Below are 20,392 nucleotides of genomic sequence, written 5' to 3'. Positions count from 1 at the left end.
GACAATAAGTTATGTTCTAATGTTCTGATCATGATACTTTTTAAACTGTCCACTATGGAGCTGACCATTTGATAGAAGTGCAGTGTTAAATTTGTTGAGTAGTGCCAAAAATACAAATATATCGGTAAAACAGTTCTCATTTAAAATTGAAATGCAGCTGCTTTAAGATGCTCTGCGTTTAAAACACTTGCAGTGGACGTTCAAGGCTCAACAGAGACCTGAAAGAAGGATGTTTTTTTTAATAGAGTCAGTAGGGGAGAGAAGATGTTTGGTGACTAAGTGCTCTCAGAGGGGTGCTTACTCACAGGATGTAGGTCAGGCAGTTATTTTGAAGACAAAGAGATTCTGTTCACTGAGTTAGGTAACTTACTGGGATGAGGGAGAGAAATTTGGAAGGGGCTTTGCTAGAGTCACATCTCTGCATCAGCTGCTATTAGCATGTTGCTTCTTTGTATATGTGTTTGCCGATAAGTAACAAGAAACTGGATGTCAGTGGTGCAGTCTATTTTCACCTTGCCACTGCTTCTGTTCTCCATCCAGGTGTTCCACAGAACCCTCCATCAGAGGACACTGGCCCCGCCCCCATCTCCCCGGTGTTTCGCACAGGCAGCGAACCCCTGTTGAGCCCACGGCCACGACACGCACGCCCTCCCCATCCCGGTAACACATGCAAACATGAGCACATGCCCCGCTTCTTCTCACCCCAGACACACAGCTCTGAACTCCCGTCTCTGTGCCTGCAGGTGGTGGTGTAACCTTGCGAGGTTCAGATGGGCAGCTGCACTCCAAAGCTCCTCCTAAGCCTCTCAGGGTCTCTGCTGTTTTCCCCAACGCTACGCCTCCCCCACCCACAGACTCAGATGAAGACCCCTCGTCTTTCTATGATGAGCTGGTCATCCAGGTAAAAAATTCTCACCGCTCATTTTATTGTCAGTGCATTTTCTGTTTGGGGAAATCAGGAATTCCTTGCTAGGTAACAATAAATCCTCCATGGAGCGCTCGTGTCCACTTGTGTTCAGCTGCCTCAGTCCCGGAGGAAGGGTCATGTGGACCGGCTGCGTGCGGAGGAGAAGTGGCAGAGCCGTGCCCGCCTCACAGAGACTTCCTTTGGATTTTTGGAGGCTCAGAAGAGCGAAGCATCATCACAGCTGCCGTTTGACAAAGAGCTCCAGAGGAAGGCAGCAGAGGAAGTGGAGGACTGGCATTTTGAACGGCCACATGTTTGTATAAATATTTACTTTTCAGTTTGTAGTTTTCGCATTTGCTTCTGTTCTGAGTAGATGTGAAGGTCAAGGGCCATGCCAGCTTCTGTGACTATATACTATCTCCTTAACTGTAAGCCGTGTACCGTGGCTTACCGTTCAAAAGTTTGGGGTTCACTTAGAAATGTCCTTATTTTTGAAAGAAAAGCATTTTTGTTCAATGAAGATAACATTAAATTAATCTGAAATATGGTCTAGACATTGTTAATGTGGTAAATGACTATTGTAGCAGGAAACAGCTGATTTTTAATGGAATATCTCCATAGAGGTACAGAAGAACATTTCCAGCAACCATCACTCCTGTGTTCTAACGCTGCATTGTGTTAGCTAATCATATTGAAATTGCCTGGGTGACCCTAAACTTTTAGTGTATACATGCTTAATTTTGGTTGTTCAGATCCATTTTCACATGCTTTGTTGGCAGCAGTTGATTTTTATATATTTCCTTTAGACATCTTAAAAACGTACTCTAAAAATGGTTGGAGTTGTTTAATCCTCACAGTTCCATCAAATCTGCATTCAGTGAGACAAAAATGCTTATTACGAAATAAATCTTGATAATTAATTACATAATTTAACCACAAATATCACATATCAGTATGATCATTTTCTGGTTTTGTTAGTCTTCTATGATGGTAAGATAAATACTTTTTGGTTTTGAAATGGTCGTCTCTGAGACGTTTAGACATTTTATACTTAATCAAAAACTTCATTGTAAGTTTCGGTGAATGTACAGTTAAAGTTTACTTTAATTAAGCAACACTAGCAAATTTCAAGGGTCTGCTAATTTATTTGATTTATTACTCATAGTTACTACTTGTATGATTCTTAAACAGTGTTAGAGATGATTTACAGAATACTAGTTATTATCCTAACATTTCCCTCCATTTTAAAGGTAGTAAAACTTATCAGTCTTGTGATCTGTAACCACTGCAGCATAGGAGACTTTCCAACTTTTGAGGGAATTTATTCAATTAACAACTTTGTGAAATATTTTGAATAATGCTGAATAACGCATAGTAACATGCTTCCACCTCTACCGCAGATGGAGTCAGGGTCGTGTTTCCAGCTGGATCAGTTTGAGTCGCTGCTCTTGCCCGAGAACAACCGACCTCTGGAGCCCAGCGTCCTGCTTGCAGTCAAAGAGGTCTTCAACCGCTCAGACGCCAACACCACCGCTCTGCACATGCTCAGTGTCGACTGCCAGGTACCCCACAACGATCTAGCTTACCTCAGTAGCCCCTTAAATCAATATATGTTTTATTTGGGTTTGTGCATATACCTGGTAACTGCAAAGCACCTTTGTGCAACATCCAAATGTCAAAAATCAAAAACTGCCCTTTCTGAGTAATTATAATTGCTTCAGCTAAAATATTATTTAGTATGAACCATGATGTTTTGTACAGTTACTTCAGAGGGGCTCATATCTTCCTATAATAGTATTTTTTAATCTCAAGAAATTTGATAAACAGCTTGTGTGTTAACATTTGTAAGACAAAATGAGGAAATTTTACCTTCACCTTTCACATAATTCAAAAATTTCAACTTGAATACTTTGATAAACATGAGCTTTGGTTTGCAGTCAGATGTTTTCAGTAAACTCAGCAGTTTGAATGAAGTGGCTTCAATGAGCTGGATGTAACGTCTGACTGGCCCCTGATTTATCTTTGCTGTGGTGCTGCAGGTAGCGCGCATCGTCGGGGTGACTGATGAGCAGAAGAGGCTCATGGGAGTTGACTCGGGGCTGGAGCTTGTCACTCTGCCACATGGACACCAGTTACGAGAGGATTTGCTAGAGAGGTACATGCCGCTGACAAACTTTGTACTTAACAACGGATGTATGAAAAGATTAATGGTTTCGCGTATATTACAAAAAACATGATTTCCCACTCATGCCTTGTGACATCCAGCCATGCAGACACTGTGTCCTTGGTTTATCGTGTGGATAAAAGACAGGAAATGCTGAACTATTTCTCTGCTATACAATATTCCTGTGCATTACCCAGTGGGACAGTGTAGATAGAAGTGCTTACTCTATTTATTGGGGTGGGCACTTTCTGGGTAGCTAGATACCACTGGAAGGAAGTAATAAAATGTCCCTCAGCAATGACCTTATTTAATCTTCTGTCCACTCACATCCTCTAATCCATTAATCTTTAATCATTTTTTTAGGCATCATCTAATAGCACTGGGGGTCGCAGTAGACATTCTGGGCTGCACAGGGACAGTGAGCCAGAGAGCAACAGTTTTACACAAAATAATCGTATTGGCTCAGGCCCTGAAAGAACACGCCCACGACCTCTACTCCTTCTCAGCCGTGATGAAGGCTCTGGAGATGCCTCAGGTGGGGTACTTATGATACACTTGCCAAAATTCAGCAAAGTGAAAGCCTGTTTAAGTTTCTTCACACATATTGTCTACTTGTGTCTGTGCAGATTGTGCGACTGGAGATGACGTGGCGAGCGCTGAGGAGGAACCACACAGAGAGTGCAGTGTTATTTGAGAAGAAACTCAAACCCTTCATGAACTCTCTGAATGAGGGAGATGGTAAGTGGTGGTGTTGAAGAGAAACACAATCTCATGTAAATATGAAATGACTGTATGACCTCACAGTAACTGCATTACTTCTAAGTTGAACAGTTGAGTATTTGCTTTTGTATGAAATGAAAAACTAACAGCTTAGATTTACTATATTAAAAATACAGGCTCGCAGTAGGAGCTCAGTGCCACAGGAGTCAGAGTGATTTTAATTACAGAGATTTAAATCTTTAATATTTTTCAGTACTCAATATGCCCACCTTTTACTTTGAATGCCAGACTCAGTCCTCCTCGGAGGATACCGAGCTTTAGGAGAGATGTTCTGTCATTATTCAGAGGCAAAATTTATCATCTGCTCTTTGCTGAAGGATTTGGGTTGCTCTATTTTTTTTAAATACCACAAAAATGTTTTACTGGATTTAGGTAGCATACCTGGTCACATCATAGTTTTCACTTTTCCTTCTCTAGGAACTCTTGTGTGACTTTGGCAGAATTCTTTGGATAGTTGGAATATTCCTCTTCTGCCAAGATTCTCCAGACACATACTCACTGACTGTTCAGCTTAGAAATAATGAATCATTAAGAGGTGAATGCTAAATAATATTGTACAGGGGCATTACTGGCTTCTGTTGTATACTGGAACAGATAAATATCTGTTTGCTGTGGCTGGTACACAACCACTGATCTTACAAATGGAAAAAATGTGGAGATAAAAATATATATATATGAATTTAAGTCAACATGTATAAAGTTTATTTTTCTAAAACTAGACCATTGATTAGAGAACATTTATCACCACTGGAATTAATACATTAATTTAGTGTTAACTTGCCTGTAATATTCTTTTTTTAATATAGGCTGCAAAAACCAATAGAATAGCTTCACAGTGTTTAAGTAATTAATTGCTACCTAAAAATCTTGACTTGATGAACTGGCTAATAGTCTCAGTCTGTACCAGGACAGTTTAAGATCATTTAAGTTTAAGAGCTCATTAGGCTCAACCGTTTCATGTAATTAGAGATGTACTCCAGGCAGTTTATCAAACTTCTCGCTGCTCGCTCCAGCGCCGCAAAAGGCTTCACACATCTTTTTTTTTTTTTTTTTTATATGTGCACTCATACTCCATACCATCAACAAACACACTGATGGATAAAACACCTGCAGTCTGATGGATGGTGTGTGTTCATGCGTTTGTAGATTCTGTCGTCCAGGGTCCCATAGCCATGCCACACCTGGTTCCTCTGCTGATGCTGATGGAGGGTGAAGACCCAGTGGAGAACAGTGAGCGGGGCTGTCAGCTCCTCTACGATGTCCTCCAATCAGCTCGCAGCGCTGCGTTGCACGCCAAAGATTATCAGCAGCACGCACGCTCTCTGCTTACAGGTACACACATCATCGACAAAATGTAAACACCTTAAAAACGCCAGTAATAGTACTGAGAGAAGTACAACAAATAGAAAATATTATTACTGCTGCCAGAGTCATCAGAAGGTGAAAGGTAACCTGCACTTTTTTTGGCCATTATTTAATGCCATAAGATTGTGTCCATATTTCACATTTGGCTGGATTCTGAATTGGTGACTATTCTTGTGTGAACCACCTACTAAATTCCTTCAAAATCTTAACTATGAATAATATACAAGTCTGGACAGACATGGATGGAAATTGCAACTTGAGTGGTTGGAAGAAGTGAACACCCACAAGGCATTTAAGAATTCTACTTTATGAATCATTCAGATAAAGACATCAAACTGTAATTCTTAAGTAAGCGAAACAAGTGTTTTCTGAAGTATGAGAGAAGTGATGAATGCAACAGATTGCTCCCACACGCTCTGCATAAATGCATTCATATGAGTAGATTTTGCCTGGGGCCCATTGTGGGACAGAGTAAACACAGGCTGTAGCAGGAAGTATGAAGTATTATACTGAAAACAGTGTGCATTGTGAAAGTGATGTGAAGTGACATCACAGGTGGTATCTGATGAAACGTCCGTCATACTGTCTCTGCAGGAGGCTGGGAGCCAGTCCCCGAGCTGCTGGAGGCTTTCCGGACAGAGTTTGCCCTGCGGCTGTTCTGGGGTCAGCTGGGGGCAGTGGCAGAGAGACAGGAGCGATATGAGAAGTTTGACAAGATTCTTTGTGTCCTCTCAGATAAACTGGAACCGGTGGAGATCACCCCACAACACCCTGACGCTCTAAGCTGAGCCTCAGGGCCCGTTTCAGTAAGTGGAAGGTGAAGCCAGCACCTTCTTCACGAGAGGAAAATAGAGCAAAGATGACAGAATGATGTTTTTAGACGAGCCTCGTGTGTCGTAGTAAAGGAAGAGATCTCAGCCATGAGATCAGACACACACAGTGACTGTATGTTGAGCTTGGCAAGCAACAACTTGATATAACTTGTAAATAAAATGAATTCTAAATGGAATGTGTGGGCAGACCTTCACTGTGAAATGGGCTGCTTTGGAAGCATTTTCCTTTTTCAGGAAGATTAAAATTGTTTACCAAAAAACTAGAATCTATTTACATCACAAAATGTTCACTCAGTGTTTTAGCAATTCAAACCACTTGTTTGATACTTGAGATTCCAATGGACCAGCATTATTAAACATTAGTCAAATGGAGCTCTTAGCCTAAAGCTCTTCATCTTTGAACTGCTGTTGTAGTGAACCACACTGGAAACTGTTTTTCATTTCAGAGTTTGTAATGCAATAAATAGTGTTCAGTTTGTGTTGGTAGTTTGTGCATATATTGTTTCTCAAAAATTACACCGTAAAGAAGCAAAAAAGACATGTATTTTTTTCTTTTCATTTTATGATACATGTAAATACATTTCCTTTTAAAAATGGGCCATACAATAATACCCCTTAAATGTTGAGAAAACATTTACTTGTGCAGGACAGAGTGGTAGAGGCAGAGATGAGTAAACCTTACGTGGCTCAATGAGAGACAACGAGAGCTTTAAGCATTTCAGATTCAGATTTTAAAAGTGCTGTTTCACTCTTGGCAGTGATCCAGTGAGGAGATGAACCTCAAAACTCATTTCCTCCCTTTGAAATACAGCCTAGTGCCATATTGACTTTTTTGAAATCTGGGTGAACAGGCCATCTGGATTTCAAGTAAGAATAATGACAAAGTTTTTTTTTTTTTTTTTTTAAATGGCCGTTGTTTCAGAGGATTTACGAAGGACAATAAGAGTGAGATTCAGATGTCCAGAGGCTTAAAAAGTGAGAACAGGCAGTTAAACCATGTGGAACTAGAATATGACAAACATAAAGAGGAGCCAACTGGCCATCAGACCTGAAACCACTCAACACGGAGTCCAGTCACTTCTGTGCAAAGTTTGAAATTAAAAGTGAAGAGGAGACCTGCACACAGGCTGCAACCTCTAACACAGGCGATTCACAGGAGTTACACAATAATAAACTCTATATTTTTACTTTGCATTGAACTTTGGTCATTACTGCTATTGTGCTTTTCCTTTGGTTTTGACACGTCCTGCCTAAAATTCACAAAACATCATTGCAAAGTAAACTTCCATTAAAACCCTTTCTGTGGTAGAGAAAGTAGAATATATCATATAGAGTAGAAAGACAGGTTCACATTTTTTACTGTTTGTTTTCATTGCACTCATTTGACCATATGAACACTGAAACAGGTTTTATATATTTTTCTTTGTAGTCATGTTTACAATTAGGATTTCGCCTTTCTGTGCACTGTTGCATGGCCAGATCATTCTCTAGCACTTCTTCTCAGTGCTAGAGAATGATCTGGCTGCACCTCTGTCATTCTGCTGCAGGGCGGGAAAACACTTTTAACATGTTTGCATTTCTTCAAACCCATTACAATAGTTTAAGGCAGGATAAAAACAGGATAAAGTGATGTGTTCACCTAAAATAGAGATGGCAGATTAGATTTGATGGAACATTTGCATGCAGGGAGGTAAGTACTTTCATAAAAATAATTAAAAACTTGCAAGGCTGCATTATTGAGCCAATGATCCAAACCGTGAACTAAATGTAAAATTTTCAACAAGTAGGTTGCTACCCGGAGGTTGTCGTTTGGTTATACTTGTTTGATTCGGTTGCTGGTTGAGTTATACTATATTCAGTCTATATCATGACAGACAAAATACAGTTCTCAGTGTCTTTAAAAATTGTTTTCCAAAGTAGTTTGAAGTTAAAATCAAGTTTAAACAGTTTAATTTAGTCACACCAAGTGGATACCTTCTAAATTAAACAGCATTTTTAATATGAAATTCCTGTGTGATTCTTCAGATGTTGCTCTGCTGAGCGGCAGAGATAGATCATAACACAAAGAAGGAATTTTGTGTTAAGACACTAAAATGTTTGAAGATGCTCAATAGGTCCAATTCAGACTACTGAACATCATAGTAGCTTTAGAAAGAGACCTGTGGATGTCGTCCACTTCACCTATGAAAGCACATTAGGAAGAGATCCTTTAATGGTCAGTATAAACATGAAAACCTGTTTCACTCTTCATATGGATGCCTGACAACTGTTTTAAGATATAAAAAAATGAGAGCCTGTCTTTTAACGTCTCTGTCCATTGAACGATATATTTTGTACACTCCCCGTAGAGTAGTGGTTTTCATCCAGTTAAAAGTTATAAAACATCACATCACCATGGTAAAAAAAAAAAAAAAAAACAAAAACTCACATTATCCTGTCAGACAAGGGGTTTTGTAGAGAGTTGGTGTTACAAAAAGAAAAAGTTCAGCAGGTTACTAAAACTGGCAGTGGGGAAATCAAGTGGGTGGATATAAGTATTGCCATAAACAAACGTAGCGTGAGGCTACTATGATGCTGAACATGTTACAGGAGTCGTCACTTAACACTGTGACAAAAAGTTCGGGTATACATTCAAAAGTAGTTTTGGTTTTTTTTTAAGTTCTAAAAGAGCTGTAATCTATAAAGATCAGACAGGACTGACAGTCTGCATCTCCTGCCACAGAGACAGGGAGTGTATGATGCTGCAATCAGCCTTGATAACAAGCTTTATAATCACTCACTTTCATCTCACCACACACGACACTGGCTGAGATAAAACATGTAGAGAGCAGCTCCAATTATCTTGGATGACTTTGTATTCACCTTTGGCTCTTAACTTCCATCAGCAGCTCTGTGATGGGAGTTAAGGTGTGAGTTTGACATAGGATGAAGGTATATAGCCCTCCTCTCCATTGGCTCTAAGGACTCTCATCCATCCGTCGCCTTTATCCTCCTCCATTACGCTCAACAGCTCTCCCTCTGTAATGGAAATGGTGCCCTCGCTGTTGCCTGCACACAAACACACCCAAGCAAGAGATGTAAAGGGGGGGGGGGGGCTAAAATGAGACCTATTTACGAACAAATGGAGCGTGGATCATAAAATTTACCTTCAAAGGTGTACAGAGCTGTGCACTGGCCAATAGGACTTTCTATGTCGTCGAATTCATCATCAAACTCTGTGTAGATGTTCTGAGACTGGTCAGCTGTTACAACACTGGAGATACTGGAGAACAAATAATAAAAACATGTTGTTCCCTCACTTTATTCACCTTCAGACTTTCACATTTAAAGAAACTGACTGATATTTTGGATAACAGGTTTGATCATTTATTTATTCACTTTCCTGCTGAAGTGAGATGATTGAGGTTTAGACCACAAACCTCAACATACACTGTAGTTAATCCAAATTTACAGTTTAGGTACTAGCAGAGAACTAGTACACTGTGCAAAAGTAAATACTTGTAGGCATAAGAAAGGGAGACATGAAGTTAAGAGAGCAAGAGGGCCAAAGAACAAATTGTTCCTTTTACAAGTTTGGTCATTAAATAAGTGCAGGGAACATTTGCTTTGGTTCTTTGGGACTGAGGTCTCACAAGAGTCTAATTTCACTGGCAAATTCTGTGGCAGATGCTCTTTTTTTGACCTCTTATAACGACCAAGGTCGTGTCGCTCTGCATGTAATTGATGGACAAAATTCTCCCAAGCTGCATTGCAAGTCACTCAACCGCTCATTTCAACACGATGAGAATTAAGACAGTGTTACTGGTACAGTCTCCTCCTGTATTTCTCAAAATGTTGATCTACTTCTTTAAATCCTGGCCTTACCTATGCTGAGCGTTATTGTTGACGGTGTTGGAAGATTCCTCTCCTCCCACTGCTTCTGCAAGCCACGTCTGTTACAAACCAGCAACAAATATAAAGAAACGTTCTTTAAAAAAAAGCAAAAGTTCTGTCCAGTATTAGCATCTATGTGCATGCGTGTGTGATAACCTCGTATTTGGCGAGCTCCCCCCTCAGGCGGCCGATGGTCTGGGCAGTTTCTGTGATCTGAGGCTCCAGACTGGAGGGGTCTCCCATCTGTGGATTCTGCTCATACACGCCCTTCATCTTCTCCAGCGCGTCACTGAGGTCGAGCAGAGGGAGCAGAGAGTTATTGTTTGGGAAATGCGAGAGCTGATTAAGGAAGTTTGTCTCTTGTGCAGCACTGCTGATAAGGATGGGAAGGACGGCCGGTGCTTGGAAGCTGAGAGAACACGTCAGACTACTGTGTATGACATAAGTGAGGTCAGACGTTGGATGGGGTTGAGGTCAAGTTCAATGCAGGGCAGTGGAGTTCCTCAAAACCAAACCACATCAGTTATTTTATTATGAACCTCAGCGGAAGGCACGTCATGTTGAAACAGAAAGGAACCATCCCTTAACAGCTGCAAGAAAGTTGAACGCACACTATTGTTTAAAATGTTAATGTTGAATGATGTTATCTCCTATTTCCCTTGTATATTTGTTGTTCTTCAGGCTTTGGTGCTTTAAGGCAATCACTTTTAATGTAACAGATGCTACAGTAAAGTACCATGTCTCAATTTAACCCTCTGAACCCTAAAACCTGCATACAGGTTTCAAAGACGTGTTATCTTTACAAAATCGCCAAATTTGAACCATTTTTCAGAGTCTGAAACTGTAAAAACAGAGAGAATCATTTCATTTTGAACTTTCAGATGGTCCTTGAACTACTCATCTGTGAAATGCTGAACCAAATCAAAGCTTAAAATCATGATATTTCATCAAAATCACTTTATTGTACATCTCATTTAAAAATGTAGCAAAATTAAAGCATTTGCTCGAACCGGATTCTGTAAAAAAACTAAAAAATTCTGCACTTCTTACCACAACTGTAAAGCATGTGATCTGGGCTGAACTGAAGGCTGTGATTACACAGACTAGATAGAAGACTAATTCAAAAAATATTCTAAATACAAGAAGCAAAGTATCTATAGGAAGCAGAGCTATTAATTTTCCATCTAGTACTAGTGACATCTGTGGGCCCTTGGAAAAATGAAAAATGCTGTACTTGTTGATTTCAGTCTTTTTTTAAATTGTAAAATGAATCATCAAAGAAATTCAATTTTCACTTCTTTCTTTTATGATATATGGCATTATAACCTTGTTGCACTACACAAGACTTTCTCTCTACTTGTATGTCTTTATATTGCAGTGAAAAATGAACCCACAGTAAGTAAAAAAAAGTAAGAGGAGCAGGAAACACCCTGGAACTGCTTGGATTTCAGAAGGTTAAATTTGAGAAGATTGTTTTCTGGGAATCTTTTATGCCTCTATTTCACAGTGGCAGGGGAACGAGAAGAAAAAGACGGTATCGAATTCAGCAAATGGTCCCCATGCACAGAAGTAAACCAAGAACTGTCTGCTCAAGGGATCCACATCGATGTGGTCAGAACCCTAATTGAAGTGCATTTACAACAATGTAGAACAGAAATGTGTGGGAGACATAATGTCGCCCTTTTTAACTTGGGCACTTCGTGGGCAGCTGTGCTTCTTTTCAGTACTGAATGCACAGATGAGCTCGCAGATGGCTCTATATGAAGAAGTAAGTGTGTTATTACACTGATGCCTGTGATACTGCTGCTGGTGTTTTCACCTCTGGTCTTGCGTCTTTTGCAGCTCTTTGGTGATATCATCGATCTTCGCCTGCAGCTTCTTCTTCCTCTGCTCTGGAGGAAGGTGAGAGAAATCTTCTGCAGGAGGTGGCTACACAAACACAATGGAAAGCATGCACATGCACACAATAAGTCTCCAGAGGATCATGCGCACGACAATTATATTAATGCTCACCACCAGATGTCACTCCTCCCTGTCTCTATCTGTTTGTCTTTTCCACTGGTAATGACACATTTACACATTCACACATTGACGCAAACACACACACACACACACACACACACACACAAAATAACTGCAAATACAGCTTGTTAGTCAAACAAACACAACATCAGAGAGCCACATAATTGTGATGTGTGAAGGAAACAAACCCTGTTGAAGATATGACTGTAAAGATGATAGTTACAGACAGAGTAACTTAAGACACCTGTAACATCCCATAATACTCATCGATTACCCAAAGAATACCCTGATTTTCAGCTGTACAGTTGCTTGGATTTGTGCACACTGCATGGAAAATCTACAGAACTTCCCCTGTGATGCCATACAGATGTAAAGTCAGTCTCAGGAAATTTGATACAGACAGTACTTTTGACATTTATGTTACGAAATGAATTTCAAGAGTCACAACAAAAGAGAGGAAAAGAGACAGAAGGAATCGATTTTCATCGAAAGTCAGAACTCTGGCAAAAATGTAAACAAATCCGCTACGTGCGTCACGATATTGATCAGTTCTTCGGAAAAGTCATGAAAACCAATACTTTCATGCATGAATGAGTCATTTTACAAGAAGAAACAGAATATGTTGCACTGTTTTTACTACTTGAGTGTTTTATTATATCAAATTTTACTTCCATGGAGATAGCTTTCCTTTTCTTCGAAGCACTGCCATCAGAAGAGTCTGACTGTAAACAAAGCCGACGTATTCATCTGCTCTGCTCACCAACTAGTTCCGATATAAAGACGAAACGCTGTAGGTCGAGGACATCGTAAACCAAGGACTCCCTGTATATATATTGTTTTTGGTAAAGACCACTTTAAACAAGCCAACTTTAAAATATTTTCTGCAGATGTATTTTCAGAGAGAACAATATGGTAAAATGTTCCTACATTTTTATAGAAAGAGCTAAGACAAATGTCATTTTAAGCTCCTGGGTTACAAAATAAAATATTTTTTTCACTAAAATTTTTAAATCAATTTTAGGAATGAGAAAGAAGAAGTTTTAAGTGTTGCTGCAGCAGTTCTGGGACAGACTGTCTAAAAATACGGTTGACTTTCTAAAAAATGAAGCAGATGAAGTAGGGGTTTAAGTTTGGTTATATTGCTATGTCTTATTGTGTTTATATGACTCCAATTCACAACACAACTCATCTCAGGGCACTAAATATAGAAAGGTTGAGACTGTACAATATTAGAATAAAGAATGAAATGCAAAGACTCCCTCTGAGCAAGCACAGCAGCTCGCTGTTCAACTTTCAAAATGTCATTTGAGCAGTCGGCATCACAATCAATTCACTCCCATTGACTTCCTTCCATTTAAGTGGCTCGATATCAGTAAATAGAACTGAAGTGAACAAAACTGAAGACGTCTAAACTATTAAAGTAACATATTTAGCCCCAAAAATTTAAACAAAACTAAATAGGTTTCATATTTTAGATTCCTCAAGGCAGCTACTATTAACAGATATGACCAGCTTCAGTCAAATCACCAACAGGCCAAGTGAGACAATAAAAGGAATGAATCTTAGACTGGCAGAAATCTGGATTGTAGTGTGATAAATCCAAGTTTTATTTTCTAATTCCCAGATGCCTCTTCGATCAAATGATGTGAACCCAGTCTTGAAGTTTTGGGACTGTTGCCGTGGAGTGAAATACAGAAGTTACCAGGTGCTCAGCATATGTAGGAACTCCTTAAAAACTGCTGGAAAAACTCCAGGTGATAAAAGGCATCAGTGTTGAAGGATCTAAAATCCAAAACATATTTTGCTTTGTGTACGCTTGTTTTGCTTCCTACATAAAGCCAATGGTGTTATTTAACAGTTCTGATGCCTTACACTGTACCACACAGTGAAAATGGTGCTGACTGGTATTAAACATACATTTGTGTAACTTGAATGAAGTGACACTTTAGGTTTATGTCAAAAAGAAAACATAATAAAAACAAATTTAAAAAATAAGACATAAGAAGAAGAAATAAATGCATTTGCAAAGTGTGAGTCTTGATTTTGTTCTCAACAGAGAGACTTAAATGTTTTCTATCTGTATGGCATCACAAAAAAACCCAAAATATTTTCAATTTTGAAAGAAAATGCGGCATCCTGTGCCATGAGAAAACTTCATTTGATTTGCTTTAGTAAGGAGTAACTGCACCTGGACTGATAACTCTGCTCGCACTGTCAACCAGTGGAGACTGCAGACCACAGCCAGCTGTGATTACAGATGTGGTCAGCAGGTCAACACACTTAAAGCCCAACAATTCATTTGAAAATGGCAAAATGTTGCAGCAAAATCAGTTCATCGCCTCTGTTCATTCAGCGGATTTGCTCTCTCTGTTTTGGATTTTCTGCATCAAATTTAACTACGGTGAACATTCACGTGTAAATATGTCATTTCTGTTGACATGAAAAGGAAATACTTGGGAAACAGGACAAAATTGCTTTGTGATTTTAAGCCGATTCATTTTTTTTTCATCCAGATGATAAATTCTCTAAACCCCTGAACTCACTGGCAGGTTTAAAAAGCATGCTGTCTCTAAAAAAATTATATCACTAAAATTACAGAATTTATCACATCCAGAGACTGTAAAAACAGAAAGAATTGCCAGATTGTGGAACATTTCTACCAAATTTGAGCCTAAATTGTGATATTTCATCAAAATAATTCTACAACAAAAATGCAGGGACTTTTTGGTTGAAGAGAGGAGATAAAAAAGTCTAATTTCTATAGTTTGTGGAGCCACCACTTTTTCTAGTCTTTGTAACACGGTCGGCATTTCTCAGTTGTCTCTACTTCTTTTTGTGCATTTCCATAGAGGTGAAGGACTTTAATTAACATAAATTTATTTATCATAAAAATGAGTCTGCAGTGAGTAAAATTATAACAGGAGTATAAAAAAAAAGCACCCAGAAACTGTTTAGAGTTCAGAGGGTTGAGAGTCTTTTGGGATCCCAGGTGTGAGTTTTGTTAAACAGTCTTCTGGGTTTTTCAAAGATCCCCGAGTTGCAAACAAATTAACTTGGGAGTAAAGCCCACTTTTCTTGAATAAAATGCTTAACTCTGAGCACAAAATGCCAGGGTGAGTGTAGAGAAAATACAAAGAACCCCAGAGAGAGCCACTGTGACAGCATATCTTTGATCTGCTAACTGTGTTAGCTGATGAATGGATGCATTTTGCAGTAACTTCACTTGTTGCCATGGATGTTATAAGCAGAACTGAATACTCAAAGATGGTGCCTGCTCACTTAAATGAAAATTGCAGATCGGGTGCATGAACCCAAAAAATTCATAACAGAACGAGTGAGAAGCCAGTCTTATTTGCAGGTAAAGACATCTGTCAACTGTTTGGTGGTCTATGGGGAAAATGTTTTTTGGTTTATAGAACGTTTTTGTTGCAATACTGCAACTGGCCACTGAGACAAATATCCGAGCTGTGGCGCCACATCCAGTTCTCTTATACATCCAGGCTTTTTACCCAGAGTTCAGTGCAGCATTATCCAGTGTGAAGTTACTCCTTAAACAGTATTTCCCCCTTGAGAAGAATCCAGCACCACATCCTGTTATCCAACACCTTGTAGGTGTTGGATAACCCTCTATGTAATGATAATAAGTGTTACCATGTGCTTTTCAGCATGTGTTGTCTAGACAGAGAAATGAAGACTCAGTATGAGACACACAACAACAAACACGTTAAATGTTATTTTTTTTTATATGAAAGAGCAGGTAGAGCAGATTATGCACATGAGCAGCATTAATGAGGACACGGTGGTGTGAGGGGACGTGAACCAAAGTTGGCCAAGATGGGAGTGTCACTCACCAGACAAGGTTTGTGTAACATCTTTAAGGTGGAAATCCTGGGTTTGACAGATTGATTAAACTCCCTCAGACAAAGAGAGAGAGGGGAGCACTGCAGCTTGGAAAGGGGGAGAGAACGGGGAAGGCTGCCGAGTGGGAAAGGGGACGGGGGAGAGAAAGATGGAGGGACAAACTGAAGAGGGGAGAAAATAGACAAGGTGGAGGAAGAGAAGCAAAGGAGGCAGAAAATGACACTGGTGAGGGAGGACAAGAGAAGGAGAGAGCAGAGTGAGCCGAAGTAATAACGAAGAAAAAGAGTTAAAAAGAGAGAGCGAGAGGTGTTTTGGGGCAAGTCTGTGCAGCAGATTGGAATTAGAATTGGCCCCTGAGGGCAGCAAGGTGGCGGGGCAGGACACGAGTGGAATGTGTGCTTGGTTTTATGAGTGTGTGTATTTGTTTTAAGACATTGACAATGAAAGCACCACTTTGCACCATCATAAAGGTCAATGTGAGCAGGATAAGAAGCTAGCTAAGTCCCACTTTTCATATGGATTTAATTACCGATAAATTGACACAATTTCAAACTTTTTTAGTTATAGTTGTCAGGGCAACAGCTCTCTCAAACCTGTAGAAATACAGGTTTCTCTACGGCTGACTGTAATATGACTCAGCCTCTTGGAAGTGTTTTGACAAAATGTCTGGATATATTCTTGCTGCTGTGAACAAATCTCATTCATTTTCATTAAAAGACCAACAATCACTGATCTGACAGAGTGTGATACGGTTTATTGTGGTGCTTTTAAAAAAAGCCAAATGTATACTAATTGGTGGCTAAAATAATTTCCAACAAAATCACTATTTACTTATATTTGATTAAACTTTGCTAAAAACTACAGTTCACTGTCAATTTAGAAAATAACTGACGATTTCTTGAAAATCAAAGCACATGCGAGTGGTTTGTTTCTACGCCTGTGGCCGGCTGTTGTCTTTTCAGGTTGTCTGTCTGTCCAAATATGAACAGATAATAGTACATTATTAAAATTAACACAGCAGGTTGTAAACATTTAGCGGTCCTTATACAACTCGGACTTGTGGCCCACCTAATCGGCTCATACTCTCGATGACTGTCAACATTATTCATTCTCTGGATTAACTGTCTGGAGAAGCTTTCTATAATTTGACCCAGCAAAGATACACTCATGGTTTGGTTTTTGTTTTTTTTGTGCACAAAAACCCTCATCCCGTAACATCAGGGAGGCTATGTTGAAAATGTGTGTCGAACCTTCTGTTAAATTCTTACATCGTGTACATTAATGAGTCTAAAGATTATCTGACAGTGTTGAGAGATGGACAAATGTGTTGTGGTTGGTCTTTCCCTGGGCCTTGCTGACAATAAGAAACAGATAAATTAATCCTATCATCTTAGAAAGCACCATAATCTGCTGGGTTATTATCACAATTTGATTTTTACACCTCTGCCTACACATAAAGTAACGCATCCAACAGAATAAAATGAGAAGACATCCAAAAAGAGCACATCCACTGAGACCTTCTGCTATCACTCTTCTGTAAGTTATGTTGGGAAATTACCCCTGAAAACTCCAGGGCAGGAACTCCAAAGGTTCCTGCACGCTGAGAAGCTCTTAAGAAATAATGAATGCAGCTACAGCTTCATGAGGTGATACAGTACATGTCTAAGCACAGGCTGGATTTCACCTCATTTTACACCAGTGTGAATTCTACAGCCAGCTAAAATACCAACATTAAAACACTAAAGTGTAATCCCTGGCTTTAGGATGCATTTAATTAGCCTCGAGAGGGGATTTTGCACTCCGCAGCACTTTGATCATTACTCAGCCATTACTGGAGTGCTGGTTATTGTTTAAATTCTCCATATTGTCTTTATTTCAAAACAAGAGCATGCAGCGCTTCAGGAGAGGCAAACCCCCCCCCCAAAAAAACAAAAACCCCACAACACTGTGAGCTGCATTTAAAGAATCAAGCTGTATGAAACAGAAACAGCAGGATACTTTCATCCTCATAACAGCATGTCAGCCCAAAAAACAAGCCACATACGAAGAACAGGATAGAGAGGATTTTCTGGTTGTCACATACTTAAGGAAGAGAAGAAGAGCAGGGAGAGGCAGTGAATATTTGTGCCTTACACAAACTCACAGAGAAGCAAACAGAGTGCTAAGTTCACCTTGTGTTTCTTGCTGAAAGGCCAGAGCTTGGCGCGCACTTTTGGTGGGTGCAGGCTGGAGTCTGAGGTCGCTGGTTTGATTCCCTGGGTGTAGTCTTCAAACTCCACATCTCCAGGTCGCTCAAAACCAGACTTGTGCTGCTCAATGAACAGTATTGAGTCCTGCAGGGAGACATGGACAGACTCATTCATATCAACTGAAACATGGTCAGATAATAAGAAGAAGGCGTTGGATCCGAGAGTGTGGCTTCAGAGTTACCTACAGCTGTTCGTCAGAGGCTAAAAATTATCTTTTTTAAAATAAACAAATCATTGCTAATAAAATGTGATCAAACTCTGCTGAGTAGGAAATTTTACAGTTACAAGCTAATTTTTGCCTCATTCAAAATGTATAATATCTGCAAAACTGGAACACAATACAAAAATGCCAGCTCTAAATCAAAATAGAAGTGTGTTAGTATCTTTTTTACATTAAATTCTAAAAGGTCAGGTAAGACAGCATAAAGACTAGAAACAGAGGTTGGCTCTACGAAAAGCAACAAAGCCATGTTTCTGGAGTCTCTGATCTTTGTTAGTCTACACACTCTGACAACACTTCACAAAGTTAGTACGCCCAGTCAAGAATCAGCCTTGATTTTGTTACCTTTGGACAGAGCCAGGCTGTCCATTTCCCTCATTTACTGTCTTTAGATTATGCAAAGCAAACAGTTTGAACGGCAAAACTTACTGCTGAATTAAAAAGGCATGCTGTTTTTAAAATAAATAAAATCGCCAAAATTACACTATTTATCAGCCCAAAACTATTAATTAAAAAAACCTTCTGACAGTCCCTGAACTACTCATCTGTGATATGCAGTTCTGTAAAGAAATGTCACCAAATCTGAGCTTAAAATTGTGATACTTCATTAGCATCACTCTTCAATTTGCTAAAAAAAAAAAAAAAAAAAAAAATAGAGTGATGGCTCTGACCAGATTCTGTAAAAAACATATACTTTTCAGTAAGATGTCCTCTGTTTATTTTCATTCCTTTTGGTTGGATGACCATGAAAAATTAGAGTTATGTTTTAGAAGAGGAACCCTTTTCATGGCAGAATTTCTTTGCCATGCCTGGGATAAAAGACAACATATTTTGTTTAAGGACTGAGCAGCAGAATCTTGTATGTTTTGGACGTTTTGCTGTAATGCGAGTATATTGGCGTCTTGTAAACCCATGAGGGTTGGACACGCTTGTTTGCATGACAAAAACATAAAGAAATCAATCTGGGCGACACCGTGAGCTTCCTTTATTCTCACCATAACAAATGAAAAAGCAAAAACACCATCTAACAGGCTGCCAGCTCCAGCTCCGTCCCCACTGGAGAACAGTACAGAAGCCTGAGAACGTGCACGGATGACGGGTACGGAGCTGACAGCAGAGGCTAGTGGTCGGTTTATCACTGACTGGTCAGCAGTGCATCTGTAATTACAGGGGGCTACTGGCCTTTCCCTCCCAAATGAAGCAATCTGCTGTGTTTACAACTTGTATATCAAATGACTTTGGTAATACTGTGTGACAGCAGGAAACAGTTAAAGTTAGCAAATAGAAGTAAACACCATTACCACAACGAAATACCAACATGAAGTGCATAAAGGACATTGAAACATCCAAAAAGACAAAGTTTGAATTTCACTATTGTCTCTAATGAGAGAAGTAATAGAAAAAAAATAGCTAAAAAAACAGCAGGAAATAAAATGCCACTAGAAAACGCAGTTTGTACACAAAATATCATGAGGAACTGCAGTGATTTAATTTTACAAGTTATCCTCAAGCTACAAGAAAGACCTGTGAGCCAAAGACACAGAGGTGCAGTTTAACAGAGCAGTTAGCATTAGCTCACAGTGTCCAGAGAAAACACGAGCACACAGACTGACCTGCCAAATAACAGACGCATCAGTGCAACCAATGAAAACGTTCATTCACATTTGATGGATTCTTATTCGCATATCCAACCAAAATGAGTCCAGATCGATGTGCCTGTAGCTTCCTAATCACAAGGGGTATGACTGGTATAATCAAACTGTCAGTGACAATGCAGGTAAGTGTGTTTCCTAACATGTCAAACTGTTCCTTTAAGCACCACATCATGGACCAGCATCCCTCTACATTCGGAAACAATCAGATCAGAGGTGTTTTGGGTAAAACACTGGGCAGAAATGGCCAATGGACAAACCGACACTGACATCTCCCACTTGCCTGTTTCTCATCAATCTTCCCTCCTGCTGTAGAGATTCCTTCTAGACATTTGGAGATGATTGGCAGCACCTTCTTCTCGATGTCTGAAAACTGGCAGTAGCCCTCCGCCAACCGCTGGATCCTCCGTTCGTCCATGTCCTGCAGTTTCTGTTCAGCACAAACACAGCAGCTCCCTTTGATTTC

At 39.6% G+C, this 20,392-nt stretch overlaps 2 protein-coding genes across 4 annotated transcripts in view; one reads left to right on the top strand and one right to left on the bottom strand.

Moving 5' to 3' along the window:
* The window catches only part of sh2d3a (SH2 domain containing 3A), a 17,803-nt gene extending 11,276 nt beyond the window's left edge, over positions 1-6,527 (top strand). The window contains exons 12-20 of the mRNA XM_023266774.3: positions 541-660; positions 744-901; positions 1,020-1,220; positions 2,308-2,469; positions 2,947-3,062; positions 3,435-3,606; positions 3,698-3,809; positions 4,998-5,183; positions 5,811-6,527. Of these exons, the coding sequence (XP_023122542.1) occupies positions 541-660; positions 744-901; positions 1,020-1,220; positions 2,308-2,469; positions 2,947-3,062; positions 3,435-3,606; positions 3,698-3,809; positions 4,998-5,183; positions 5,811-6,004 (1,421 nt within the window). The 3' untranslated portion in view covers positions 6,005-6,527. The remainder of the gene's footprint in view (positions 1-540; positions 661-743; positions 902-1,019; positions 1,221-2,307; positions 2,470-2,946; positions 3,063-3,434; positions 3,607-3,697; positions 3,810-4,997; positions 5,184-5,810) is intronic.
* The window catches only part of trip10b (thyroid hormone receptor interactor 10b), a 27,289-nt gene continuing 12,404 nt past the window's right edge, over positions 5,508-20,392 (bottom strand). The window contains exons 8-16 of one of the 3 annotated variants that reach the window (XM_055010345.1): positions 20,210-20,356; positions 17,977-18,138; positions 15,596-15,619; positions 11,742-11,851; positions 10,079-10,211; positions 9,914-9,981; positions 9,196-9,311; positions 8,912-9,097; positions 5,508-5,884 (exon numbers count right to left, since the gene is read on the bottom strand). In XM_055010345.1, the coding sequence (XP_054866320.1) occupies positions 8,952-9,097; positions 9,196-9,311; positions 9,914-9,981; positions 10,079-10,211; positions 11,742-11,851; positions 15,596-15,619; positions 17,977-18,138; positions 20,210-20,356 (906 nt within the window). In that variant the 3' untranslated portion in view covers positions 5,508-5,884; positions 8,912-8,951. Of the gene's footprint in view, positions 5,885-6,574; positions 9,098-9,195; positions 9,312-9,913; positions 9,982-10,078; positions 10,212-11,741; positions 11,852-15,595; positions 15,620-17,976; positions 18,139-20,209; positions 20,357-20,392 lie in introns of those variants that run through there. The other 2 variants (XM_023266776.3, XM_023266779.3) reach the window with 2 other exon arrangements.

The sequence above is a fragment of the Amphiprion ocellaris genome, chromosome 4 (genome assembly GCF_022539595.1).
Source record: "Amphiprion ocellaris isolate individual 3 ecotype Okinawa chromosome 4, ASM2253959v1, whole genome shotgun sequence".
NCBI classification, from domain to species: Eukaryota; Metazoa; Chordata; class Actinopteri; family Pomacentridae; genus Amphiprion; species Amphiprion ocellaris.
Note: the sequence above shows the minus strand (reverse complement) of the source record. Positions and strands in the feature narration are given on the sequence as shown.